At 36.1% G+C, this 13,445-nt stretch overlaps 1 protein-coding gene across 1 annotated transcript in view; it reads right to left on the reverse strand.

Moving 5' to 3' along the window:
* The window catches only part of ptprt (protein tyrosine phosphatase receptor type T), a 516,342-nt gene that overhangs the window by 442,715 nt on the left and 60,182 nt on the right, over positions 1-13,445 (reverse strand). Inside the window, exon 2 of the mRNA XM_041782769.1 lies at positions 6,424-6,549. Within this exon, the coding sequence (XP_041638703.1) occupies positions 6,424-6,549 (126 nt within the window). The remainder of the gene's footprint in view (positions 1-6,423; positions 6,550-13,445) is intronic.

The raw sequence follows: 13,445 nt of genomic DNA on the forward strand, positions 1-13,445 counted from the left end.
TTACAGAAATCATCATCAATGTAAGATTGGAATGTTTAATAAGCTTCAATATCATCATTATCAACGGTAAGGATGGGATGTTTTATAAACTCTAATATAATCATCATCAACGGTAAGGATGGATTGTTTTATAAGCTTCAATAACATCATCAATGCAAGGATGGAATGTTTTATAAGCTTTAAAAAAATAATTTTCAAGGTCAAAGGTGGAATGTTTTTATAAGCTTTACAAAAATAATCTTCAAGATTGAGCATGGAATGTTTTATAAGCTTTACAAAAAACACCTTCAAGGGTAAGGATGGAATGTTTTAATGCTTTGAAGACATTATCTTCAAAGGTAAGGATGAAATATTTTAAAGGCTTTATTGACACCCTCTTCAAAGGTAAGGATGGAATGTTTTATAAGCTTTCAAGACATCTTCTTTAAAGAAAGGATGAAATATTTTATAAGCTTCAGGAGAAACCACACTTAAAGGAAAGGGTGGAATGTTTCAAAAGCTGTACTGACACAATCTTCAAAAGTAGGGATGGAATGTTTTATAAACTTTAGTGACATCATCTTGAAAGGTAAGAATGCAATATTTTATAAGTTATAATGACACCATCTTATTAAAGGTAAGGATGGAATGTTTTTAAGCTTAAATAAAATCATCTCCAAAGGAAAGAATGGAATGTTGTATTAGCTTTAATGACTTCATCTTTAAAGGAGAAGATGGAATGTTTTTTTAAGCTTTGATTAAATCATCTTCAAAGAAAAGGATGGTATGTTTTGTCAGCTTTCAAGGCATCTTTTTAAAGGTTAGAATGGAATTATTGATATGCTTTAATTACATCATCTTCAAAGGTAAGGATGGAATGTTTAAGGAGCTTTGATTACATTTGCTTTCTAAAACCTAAAGGATTCATCAAAGGCAGAGGAAAGAATGTACATGAAGCTGAGAATGTTGGGGCTTTTATCCCTCCTTTTCTCCCTAATAGTAGGCTATGCTTGGAAACTTTTGGAAAAGTGTGTGGGACTGGTGAGGTATGAGAGAAGCTATGGCTTTGTATTTTTGTGAAAATTTATTAAACACTTACTTTAATGTGTTTTTTTCCCAATTTTTCTGCAGGGAAAAACGTAAATGTTCATTTGGATGTCATGGTAGCTCTTTAGCTGTAAATCTGGTCTTAGTTGGGAAATCAAAGGCTTAGCTTGAATTCAAAAGAAGGGCGTCCTAGTCCCCCATGTCTTCCCATGTCTTTATCTTCATGTTTGATTCTTTTTAAACAGTTATTCCCAGTCATCGTGTTTGATTTTGGAGAAAAAAAAAAAAAAATCATCCTTTTTTCAAGTAAATCAGAGCCCTCATCAGTCGGTGTGTTGACTCTTTGGACAGTAATGCAGTGAAACAACATCGACCCGAGCTGTCCGAAGTCCAGTCTCCACCACGCAGAAGCCTAACGTGGCGAATTAAACGGCTTAAAGTGAGAGAGAGACAAAGAGACTGACAGACAATTTGTTCTTGTCCTGCCTTATCACATCTAAAGCTGTCAGGCCGGCGTGATAAGTAGTCCGAGATGAGAAGGGCGTTCAGGCCGTGATGGCTATTGCCCCTGACAACCACCGCCCGCAACCATAGATGAGACGGATAACTGACATGAGACATACACGCTGATAGAGAGACGGAGCGGCGAAGCGCTTGCTCAGACGTATCAGATCGTCAGTGAGAGATCTGGGTGTGGCGAGCAGAGGCTGACAGATCTCTGCCTCCACTACTTCTGGCGTGTCAGAGACAATGAAGGGAGAAAAGAGAGAGGAGAGGTGATGATGATGTACGAGGGCAATAATTGACATGACTGTGAGATAATATACGAGAGAGAGAAGGGGCTGAAGAGAGGGAGGGATGGAGGATCCACTGGAGTGATATGGAGCCGGTTATCAGTCCTAAAATACTAAATATGGCGTTGGTCAGCGGCCCTGTGCTTCAAAGATGATGGTAAAGGTACCATTGGTAATGTGTATGGAACGCTAAGTTCATTTAAGTGAAAAAGAATCAGCGATTTCATTTATACTCTAGATATGAAGCCACATTTCAGGGTTTGGAAGCATGAAAACGTGTGTCAGCAGGTGAATCTTTTTAATAAGGAAGTATAAAGTTAATTAAGATGAAGTAAATTTTTATAATTGGTTTATTAGGGGCTGATACCAATTATGGATGGGAGGTTTTACACATTTTGAAGGGTGACATCATTAAAGGACGGAATGTTTTATGGACTTGAAAGAAAGACACTATCAAAGGCAGAGGATGGAATGTTTCATAGAATTCAAAGGATGACAGATGGAATGTTTTATAGACTTTAAAGGAAGACACTATCGAAGGCAGAGGACGGAATGTTCAGCAGACTTTAAAGGAAGACATTATCAAAGGCAAGGGAGGCATGTTTCATAGACTTCAAAGGAAGACATTATCAAAGGCAGGGGATGGAATGTTTAGTAGACTTCAAAAGAAGACATTATCAAAGGCAGGGGAGGAATGTTTTGAAGAATTTAAAGGAAGACATTATCAAAGGCAAGGGAGGCATGTTTCATAGACTTCAAAGGAAGACATTATCAAAGGCAGGGGATGGAATGTTTTAAAGACTTCATAGGAAGACACTATCAAAGGCAGGGGATGGAATGTTTCATAGACTTCAAAGGCAGACATTATCAAAGACAGGGGATGGAATGTTTTATAGACTTCAAAAGAAGACATTATCAAATGCAGGGGCCAGTAGGTTTTTATAGAATTATAAGGAATATATTATGAAATGCAGGGGAACGAGTGTTTCATAGACATCAAAGGATGACATCACTGAAGGCTGAGGACGGAATGTTTTATATGTTTTTAAGGATGACATCATAAAACACAATATTGTTAAAAAACACAGAGGATGGAATTTTTATCGTTTTTCTAAATATGACATCATCAAACAACGGAATGTTTTATAAACTTTAAAGAAAGACCTAACTAGAGGCAGAAGATGAAATATATTATATGTTTTAAAGTATGGCATCAAAGGACGGAATGTTTTGTAGACTTTAAAGAAAGACGTTATCACGGGCAGAAGATGAAATGTTTTTTAGACCTAAAAAGTGAAATCATAAAAGAAAGTGGACAGCATTTTTTAAGACTTTAAAGAAAGACTCTATCATGGGGAGGACATGGAATGTTTTATAGACTTAAAAAAACAGAAAGACATTTATTTACAATTTTTGAAGATGACATGGTTTAAGGCAGAGAGTGGAATGTTTAATGAGATTTACGGTTGCCACACAAAAGTAGAGGACATAATGTTGGTGAAGCCAGGGATGTTCTGTCTTTTATTTCCTCCATTGCTGCCAAATAGAAAGCCATTGATGGAGACTTTTGTGATAAAGTGTTTGCCACATCTTTGCTAGCTCTCAGTGATCTGCTTCACCTGCACAGAAGAGGATGGACTAATGCTCACATGCACTGATCTTTACAGCAAGTAACCATGCATTTTTGCATCTTCTTTTGAATGAAGATGCTTTTGAAAACATAGGAAAAATTTTGAATAAAGGAGATTTTAAAAATCCCACAATCTTCAAGAAACAAAAGCTGTTATATTCTCTGTTACTGCAGAGAAAGAAGAATAAGAAGAGCAAGACTCTTGTACTTACTTTCAGATTTGCATATTTGAAGTAAAGTTCCTGATAAGTGTCCTCAAACGAGAGGAAAGTGACTGTAGATAGACGGAGAGAGTAAATGTAAGAGACAGAGTGTGAAAGAGAGGGTGGGGGGATAAACATGTGAGGGAGTGGGCGACGGAGTGCAAAAGGGCGAATGAGCAATAGAGAGAGAGAGACGGATAGACCAGCTTCTGATTGTCTTTTGACAGGAAGAGAGAGAAACCAGCTGGGGTCACATCACGATCTGAGTTAAATCAGTCTGCCAACTCAAGATGGACCGACGAGAGGCGAGATATAAGGAAAAGAGACGTTAACCTTTTGTCTTCATGCAGAAAGATAGTTTCATTAAGTTAACCCCTTTCGTCCTGGGATATAGGAACGTCACAGAAGAAGAGAAAGACAAGGCAGAAGGCAGGGGACTTTCAGGGCCACTGAGGGAGGCAGGGATGAGGGCTTCATTGTATTTTATGATTGCACCAGTGCCACATCATCACTTTTAAGTGGCAGACATTTATAGAGGTGGTAGCAGTGACAGGCTGAGTAAACATCTCTGATACCATATGGTTTTGTTTTTACTTCTGGGTAGATTTTATGCTGTTGCTACGTCACATTAACCTACAACACTGTGAGCACTACAGTTTAAATTTTGACATTTTCTTTAAATTCTGTCAGTCAGCGGCCAAGGTCAAGTTCAACAGCCTCTCTTTTGTCCAGGTCTTTTCACCCCTGTTAGCACGTCAGAGACCACCGGGGGTTTTCAGGCCCTTGAGACGTGAAACGAACGATCAGGGTAACCCAACTATCCACCTGGACAATACCTTGGGTTGTGCTTACTCTCCAAATCCACTCCTTACTCCACCCTGAAGCTCTGGACTTTGTTATTTGTTCAACAGATTATTGACATCCAGAACATGACCAGGGTTGTTTCAATCCTTCCTTCTGCCCGATGGAGCTCTCAGACAGCTAACTTACGCCTTACTTCAGCCTCAATATTTGGTCCAAACATGCCAAAAAGCTCTGCACTGTACGTGCATAAGCCCTGTCCACATGGGCTAACATAATATCAAGAACTGAACTCAACCAGAATTTGGTAATGATGTGAAATCCAATATAATCCATGAGTGGTATTATGGCTGAGTCTGCTTGGTCTTCAATGAGACCTTTGGCAGATTAGCCTCCTGTCAGCCTCATGAGCAGTACTCCGGCCCTCCCCCTGCAGACTCTAGCCAAACCCCAGAACCAGCAGACAGCATCATGCATGTTTATACAGGCTTTAGTGTTACATTAACCCTCACTGGACTTTATTTTTACTGTTTATCACTGCACACTGGACTCATTTAGAAAAATCACACTACAACCTAATCACCAGTAAACCTGCACAGTTGTTTAGTTTCTCCTTTTGCACATGTGCAAAATGTGATGTTTATATTGTATTTCATATTTTTATTTGATACTATATTTTTCTATAACAATGTATTTCTGTCTAACCCCTTAATCTTTATGTTTTATTTTATTTCTAAAGCCTCTTAATATCTCTATCATTCCTCTCTGTCACCTGTTTTGCAACAAACACCAAGTCAAATTTCTCGTATGTGAAAATGAAAACTGATTCCATTTTTCAAACTGTAAAAGACGTTTCCTTTTTTGAAAATAAGGGTTCTTCTAGAAACATCAGGAGTGGCACTGATATAAATGTAAAGACAATTCTGCAGACTAATTGTGCATAAATTAATTCATGTGCATATGTCAATTGTGGAAAGATGAATAGTGCATGGATTAATTGTCCCAGTATTAATTGTGAATAGATTAATTGTGCATAAATCAATCGTGGAAAGACTAATAGTGTGTAGATTTATTCTTCATAGATTAATATTGCATATAAATTGTGCACAAATTAACTGTTCATAAATTGTCCAAAAATTGTGAATTGATTAATTGTGCATAAGTTAATTGTGCATAGATTAATTGTGCACAGATTAATAGTACATTAACTAACTGTGGAAAGATTAATAGTGCATGGATTAACTATTAATTGGAATCAATTAATTGTGCATAAGTTAACTGTGTATAGATTAATTGTGCATAGATTAATATTGTATATAAATTGTGCACAAATTTACTGTGCATAAATTAATTTTGGAAAGACTAATAGTGCATAGATTAATTGTGCATAAATTAATTTTTGATAGATTCATTGTGGATAGATTCATTGTACATAGATTAATTATAGATAGATTAATGGCATAGATTAATAGTGCACAGATTTATTTTGCATAAATTTACTGTGGATAGATTCATAGTGCAATTATTAATTGTCCATATAATAATCGTGCAGCACTAGTCCAGTTGACAGGGCCTTTCTTTCATTTGTAGGGCCAAGGATGGGGAATTGCATGTCTGACATGTTTAGATTTCAGGGAGAAGAGTCATGTGTTTCTATTTTTGTGTCACACATAAACTCAGGCTTACAAAACACCAACTTTAACACAAACCAAGCAGAAACCAAAACCAGATGCTCCACAACAGTTTGTGATGACGTCTAAACACTGAAAATGAACAACTGCTCCATCCAAAACCAATGCTATTTCTTACAACAAAATCTTGATTTTCACAGTAAAGTAGCCAAGGAATCGTTTTCTAACCTCCTCTCACAAAAAAAAAAAAAACGCTGGTGGAATTTAAATCTTCCTTTTTAACAAGGCATCAGCATGTGCTAAACAATCAGAAACAAAGGAAACGTGCAGCGTCCTACCTGTAGGCAGAGCAGGATCTATGGTGGGTTTCTCCCAGGAGTTCACTTGTTCCCAGGTAAATCCATTAGTTCCTAGAGACACGCTGTACCCACAGCTGCTGTAGGACTCCTCGAACGTACAGCCGCCTGCAGGGAAGAGATGGAAAACAAACATGAATATGCAGATAGAATAATCTGATTCCAGAACCTTCTACCAGGATTTCAGACCACTTTGCATTCATGCCTTCAGAAGGTAAGCTCATTTGATTTACTAAAAGTGACCTTTGACCCAGAAAGTTCTCCTACGGAAATCAGCAGATCATCCCGGATATGCTGAAGTTGTTTCAGACAGGTGAGACTTCTCCAACTCAGTGGGTAACTTCACTCGTGGTGCAAAAGTGTCTAAACTAACAGCTGGATGGCAGCTGAGGCCTGATGATGTCACTTCCTGTCAGTGCAGCACGGAGGAAGAAAGAGAAGGGAGAGCAACATGTGCAGTAGTGGAGGAATGATGAAGAGGAGCTGGATGTGTCAACATGATGAAGTCTCAGAGCCACATTTTCCACTACATTAGCCTTCAGCCTCCAGCGCTGCACTAACCGTGAGCCGTGCTCCTAATGAGACATATGCTCCCACACCAACGTTCTCATCCGTTTAGAAGCTTCAGGAACGAGGAGACGGCAGAGATTTAGTCCTGAGATCTCCTTTAGTCAGGAAAACTTTGACTAGATTAAGAAGTAAACCAAAACTGAGGCTTGGAGCACAACTGGAAACACCTCAGAGTCGTGAAAAAGGACTAAAAACGTGTTAAAGCAGATCTGGGTTAAAGAAACATCAGACTGAAACCACAGAGGAACCGCTGCCAGGTCTAGAGGAGGCGACCAGAGATCCCAGTCCTGCTGTTTGGTCCAAACTCTCTCCTCATGTTTCCTGTTTCTCATCAGTCAAATAAAGGCAAAACACCTTAAAACTCTGAGTTAAGATCAATATTACTGCCAGTGAACTATTTTTAATTTCTGACAACAAATCAAAAACAAATATGCAGAAAAAAAACATATCCTTGAATGAAAGACCTATATAAGTAAGAATGCCTGTTAAATTCTTAATATTTTAAAGTTTAAATTCTTCAGGAAAAGGCTCAGGATATTATGAGATAAGGACATCATGATTTCATGAGAAAAACCTTTTTACATTTGCTGATTCAAAACCCCACGGTATAAAGGGAGAAATATGTTTTACTCAGATTAAAACATGTAACTTTTTCAAGATTAATCTGAGAAACTTTTTTCAATTTATGAGGCAAAAAAAATCAGAATTTGTGGAAATATAACGTTGTGATTTTGTTCGTAAAAAAATTAAAAGCTGAAATCATACAAAAATTAAAGATTAAATTAATTTAATTTCCAGACAAAAACATTTTAAATTCAAAGGAAAAATGCAAATAACTTTTGTGAAGACATAGAGGAGCTAATTAATGAGAAATAAGTTAAAATAATTATTTTCTTTATCTAGGAAGAAAAATGGGGTTTTTTTTGTTACTTGGAAGCAAAAAATTAACAAAAAAATTCAGCGAAAATAAAATACTGTAAACAAATCATTTGTGCGATTACAAAGCTGTAAATCTACAAAAAAGAAAAAAAAAAAGGTAGAATTTTTCAAGGACAATTTTGATAAGTACAGTAATTATGAGGAATAAAATTGTGAGTCTGTAGAAAAATCAAGATACATATTAATGAGTGGAAACTGTTTAATTTGCTGTTATAAATGGCTTAAAAGTTAAAAAATTTAAGGTTTTTAGGGCATAAATCTGCTTGAAAATAGTGTAATTTTTTTTAGATTAAAAGGTTGTAAATGAACGTGAACAACTCTGAATTTTTGTGTTGGTAATGTAAAGATTTAAAGAGAAAAATACCATCATTTTCTGTTATTTTACAGGATGACCCCTGAAATATTCCAGATTTAAAAACCCATACATTTATGATAAAGAGAATAAAATCAATATTATTCAGATTAAAAGAGTAAGCGACCATAAAGTCACACGTTTCCATGCTTGCAGAATCGTTTAGGTTTAAATCCATGGTTAGGGCTGCATGTATAAATGTTTGGACCGTCAAACAGGAAACAAAAGAAATAGTTGATTTAGTGGGCCGTGCTCGCTGTCGTTAGCCTTCAGGAGGAATAAACGAATATAAAACCCTGTGTGACTCTCAGAGACGGCAGCAGGTGGAACATTAAAGCTTTAGAATGTTAAAACATGTAAAACCAGAATAAAACAGCAGTAAATTCACCTGTTTAGCATCACAATGAAGGAAAGTTGAATTTTATTCTGATTGTGTCTTTTCAAGCAAGACTTACATCAACGGGGAAATCAACTCTGAAAAACATCCTGCAGCAGTGAAACCGGGCTAAAAAGGCTGTTTATTCTTACAGACATGAAACTAGTCAGTAATAAATTAATCAATAGTAGATAATGAGCCTTCATGGCCTCCTCGTTGTTCGCTGATCTCATTAGAAATCAGCCTGATCTCATTAGAGCCCACTTATAAACAGACATCAATATTCAGGATCAGATCTGGAATTTAAGACCGCTATCCGCAGAGAAAGAGAGAGAGGGTGGAGCGAGCAAGGCCCCCGATCTAGATCAGAAAACCAGTCCAGCACCGCCCTCGCCGCGTCCCACTGACACAAACACAGAAACGCCAACACGCCGCGACGCTCTGGAGCACGCCGCCGAACTCGTGTGTTTGTGTGGTAGCTGCAGGGCCGTGTGCATAAATGTATGTTTCTGTGTCATCGTGTATTCATACGACTCCAAGACAGGCAGAAGACGCTCATGTCTGCTAATTAGCCAACGCCATCAGAGAACAGCCAGCTGGATCGACCACGAGTGGAAATATCCGCCCAAAAGTTCAGTTCAACACATTCTGGGGATTTCTGTAAGGCGGACTGTATGTTAGACCTGGTTCTAAACTGATCCAGACTCAAAGAACCACTGAATAAAAGCTGAATAAGACATCTGGGCCCAAATGTTTCATGGTTTCAATCAATCAGGGAATATCTAGACCTCAGAACTCCTGACAGAACAAAGAGACTGCGGAAAATATCCCAACATTTACAGGAAAACTATCATAGAGGATTCAGGAAAGGTTCTGGGAAGAAATCCTTCATGAGACTCCAAAAAGTTCCCAGGAAGTGTCCCAAAGCTTCCTGCACAATTCCAAAGAAAATTCAGGAAATATAGCAAGTAATTTTCTGGAAAATATTAATGAAAGTTCCTTTGACAAACTCCCGATAAGTTCTGGAAAATTTCTTGACATTTACAGAAAAATCCCAGTGGAGTTTACTAAAAGTTTCTGGGTGGAAACCCACAGAAAAATCCTAAAAATGTGAAAAATTCTGCACCTTTAAAAAAAAAAAAAAAAAAGAACTTGAATTTACTCAAAACATCACAGAAAAAAGATCTGAGGTAAATTCACAATGAAATTCCTGAAAATGTAAGAGAAAAAAAAATACGTATCTGGTCTGCATTAAAAACTTAAATGACAAGAAAAATCAGGGTCAGTGTTTGAAAACTAGAAGAAAAAAACTCAGGGATTTACTTAGGGATTACAACATAATTTTCTGAGGATTAACCTCAACATTTTGGAGATTAGGAAGCTATTAAAAATCAAGTAAAAACTTCATTATTTTTAAGATCTCAAAGTTTAGAAGTTTTAAATTTATAAGAAACCCCTCAGGAAATGGATTGATTATGACATTATTTTCTGAGAAAACCCTCAACATTTTGGACATTAAGAAGCCATAAAACAACAAGAAAAACCTCATAGTTGTTATGATTAAAAGTCAAATATGTTTTTAAAAAAAAAAGTCGAAAAAGTTTAAAATCTTTAATAAAATCTTTCAAAATTAGGGGGTGTAACATTATTTTCTGAGGAAAAACCTCAACATTTTGGAGAACAGGAAGTCATGAAACAATGAATAAAACCCCCTTTTTTTTAAATTAAAACATCATAAATCTTTAGGTTTAGAAGTTTTATATTTATAAGAAAAAGCTCTGGCAATGGATGGATTACAACATTTTTTTTTTTTTAGAAAATGTTTGACATTTTCAAGAATAAGAAGCCATGAAACAAGAAGAAAAACCTCATAGTTGTTAAGTTTAAGAATTAAAAAAAAATGTTTAAATTTAGAAGTTTACATTATTTGAAAAAAAATCTTAGGATATCGGGGAATGTAACATTATTTTCTGAGGAAAAACCTCAACAAATTGGAGAATAGGAAGCCATTAAACAATAAGAAGCTCTTTATTGTTTCATGGCTTAAAAGCTTTAAAAACTTCAAAAGCTTTAATTTTGTTAGAAAAAGTTCTGAAAATGGCTAGATTATAACATTATTTTCTATGGAAAAACCTCAACATTTTGGGGATTAAGTTACCATGAAAGAAAAGAAAAGCAGATACTTAACATGATTCAAGAGTGGTAAATGTTCATATCTAGAAGTGTATAACCTTCCAAAAAAATGAAATGATTTGGAAATTGGTAGATTACAACATTGTTTTCTGAGAAAAACCTCAATATTTTGGAAATCAGTAAGGCACGAAAAAAAAAAGAAAAGAAAAACCTCATAGTATTTGGATGAAAAGTTGTAAATGTTTAGATTCAGAAGGAAAAGTCTGTAAACAAAGGCTTAGAAAATTGGGGGATTATGACATTATTTTCTTAGAAAAATACTCATCATTTTGGACATTAAGAAGCTAAGTGTCACAAGAAAACCATGCTTTTTCTTAGATTTAAACATGCAAAAATGCTGAAGATTCAAGAGAAAGGTCAGTCTATAGTTGGATTATAACATTATAATCCTATTAGAAAATCAATGTTTTTCAAATTAAGAGCCATAAATATGAAGAAAATACTTCATAAATGATTCAATGTTAATGTTTCAAACATGTGGGGAAAAGCTTGTGAACTGTGACCTCCAGGCAGCTGCTGACTCTGTTTATGTTGATAATTCTAATAATTCCATTTTATGGTAAAGACAGACTGTTCCTCCTTGAAATCACAGTCTGACATGTTTTATTTTGAAAAACCATAAAAGTCTGACGTGAACTTTTACCTTCTTTCTGCTCTCCAAATAGAATAACCGATCAAAAACAAACTCATCACGGGGGACGGAGAGGAGCTGGAATCTGATTGTTATCGCTCCACAGACAATTAAATTTTTCATCGGAGTCTCTCTTCAACATTTGATTATTTTCTCTGCTTCTGTTCAAACTAAAGTCCTCCTCAACAGTCCCATCCTATAATTTTCTTTTTTCCAATTAAACTTATTGTTGATAAATGAAAAGCAGAGAGGGGAATAAAAGCTACTTGTCCTTGTTTTTGTCACAGCAGTCCAGATTTGATTGTTTTGCTCTCAAATAAAATTTTCAGCAGAATGGCAATTACTCTTCACAGAATGGGCTTTTAATGGGTTTTCAATGTGGCAGTAAAAATCACCGTTTTTAGAAATCAAAAGAAAACAGTTTAAAAAGCTGAATGATATGGAGAATCCTCCGCCAAACCTCTTTAGATGCCATGCAGTGGTCGGTTTCAGTTCTTAGTCTATTTCTAATTTTCTTCCTGCCAGAAATAAGATTTCAAATATTATTGGTGGTAAATGTCTAAACTATGCATACAAACATAAATACGCTTGTTTCAGTCCATTTCATGAAAAAATAACTGTGAAATGACCTTATTTATGTATTTATAACACATTTTTGGTAAAATTAGACATGTATTTTTCATAAATAAAATCCAGTGCGACCAGTCGCCTTTAGAAGCCACCATATGAGTAAATAGAGTCCACCTGTGTGTGATCTAATCTCAGTCTAAATACAGCTCTTCTGTGAAGGCCTCAGACATATTTTAGAGAACATCAGTGAACAAACAGCACCATGAAGACCAAGGAACACACCAGACACACCATGGAGAAAGTTGAGGAGAAGTTTAAAGCAGGGTTAGGATGTAAAAAAATATCCCCAGCTTTGAACATCTCATGGAAAGAGCAAACCTACAGAGAAACCGCCGTCCACCTGAACTTACAGGCTGGGAAAGGAGAGCACTGATCAGAGGAGCAACAAAGAGGCTCATGGGAACTCTGGAGGAGCTGCAGAGATCCACAGCTCAGGTAACTATTAGTGCACTCCACAAATCTGGCCTTTATGGAAGAGGAACAAGAAGAAAGACATTGTTGAAGAAAAACCATAAGGAGTCTCGTTCACCAAAAGCCATTTGTTGTAAGATATAGCCTTTTCAAAAATGCAGTCCCAGTAAAACAGAATAACCTTGTTACTGGTGACATTAACAGTGTTGATGGAGAAACTGAACTAAATGGTTAGGAAAGTAATGTTAACTTCATAGCTAGCTCGTAACGTGTACAAACATCAGGATGCCAGAAAAATAAAAGTAGAAGATTCTGAAACAACTTCAACTGAGAAGAAATTAATAACCGTGAAAACAGACAACGAATAGTTTGATGTGGAACATTTTGCAAAAAAAAGTGGCAAAACATGGGTTAAAGTTTTGGTTTTTTTAATGTTGGTAAAATCGGGCAGCAACGAGTTAGAAGGAACAAAAATGGGTTACAAGTGTCAAAAATGGTCAAAATAGGGGTTCGAAGTTATGAACAGGTAGCAAAAATGGGTTAAAATGTTAGAAAAATGGCGGTTAAAAGGGGTTAAAAGTGTTGAAAAAATGCCACAAATTGCCAAACAATAGCAACATTGGGCAAAAAAAAGGTGGTAAAAATGGGTTAAGCTAAGTGGTCTTAGCTGAGTAGTACTTGAGTTAAAAGCTGTAATTCAGTCAGTCACATCTATTTTATATCCCTCAAATATAAACACATTCTTCATATTCACAACTGTATTTATTAAAGTTTCTCATCCAAAACTAAATTTTCCCATTTTTATGTGGCATTTGAACACATCGTTAAATATAGAATACAGTCGTCTAATTTACTGAGGTTACCTGAACGCATCATATTTTCCGTCTCTCAGCTGTTAAGTT

This window comes from Cheilinus undulatus, linkage group 3 (assembly GCF_018320785.1).
Source record: "Cheilinus undulatus linkage group 3, ASM1832078v1, whole genome shotgun sequence".
NCBI lineage: Eukaryota > Metazoa > Chordata > Actinopteri > Labriformes > Labridae > Cheilinus > Cheilinus undulatus.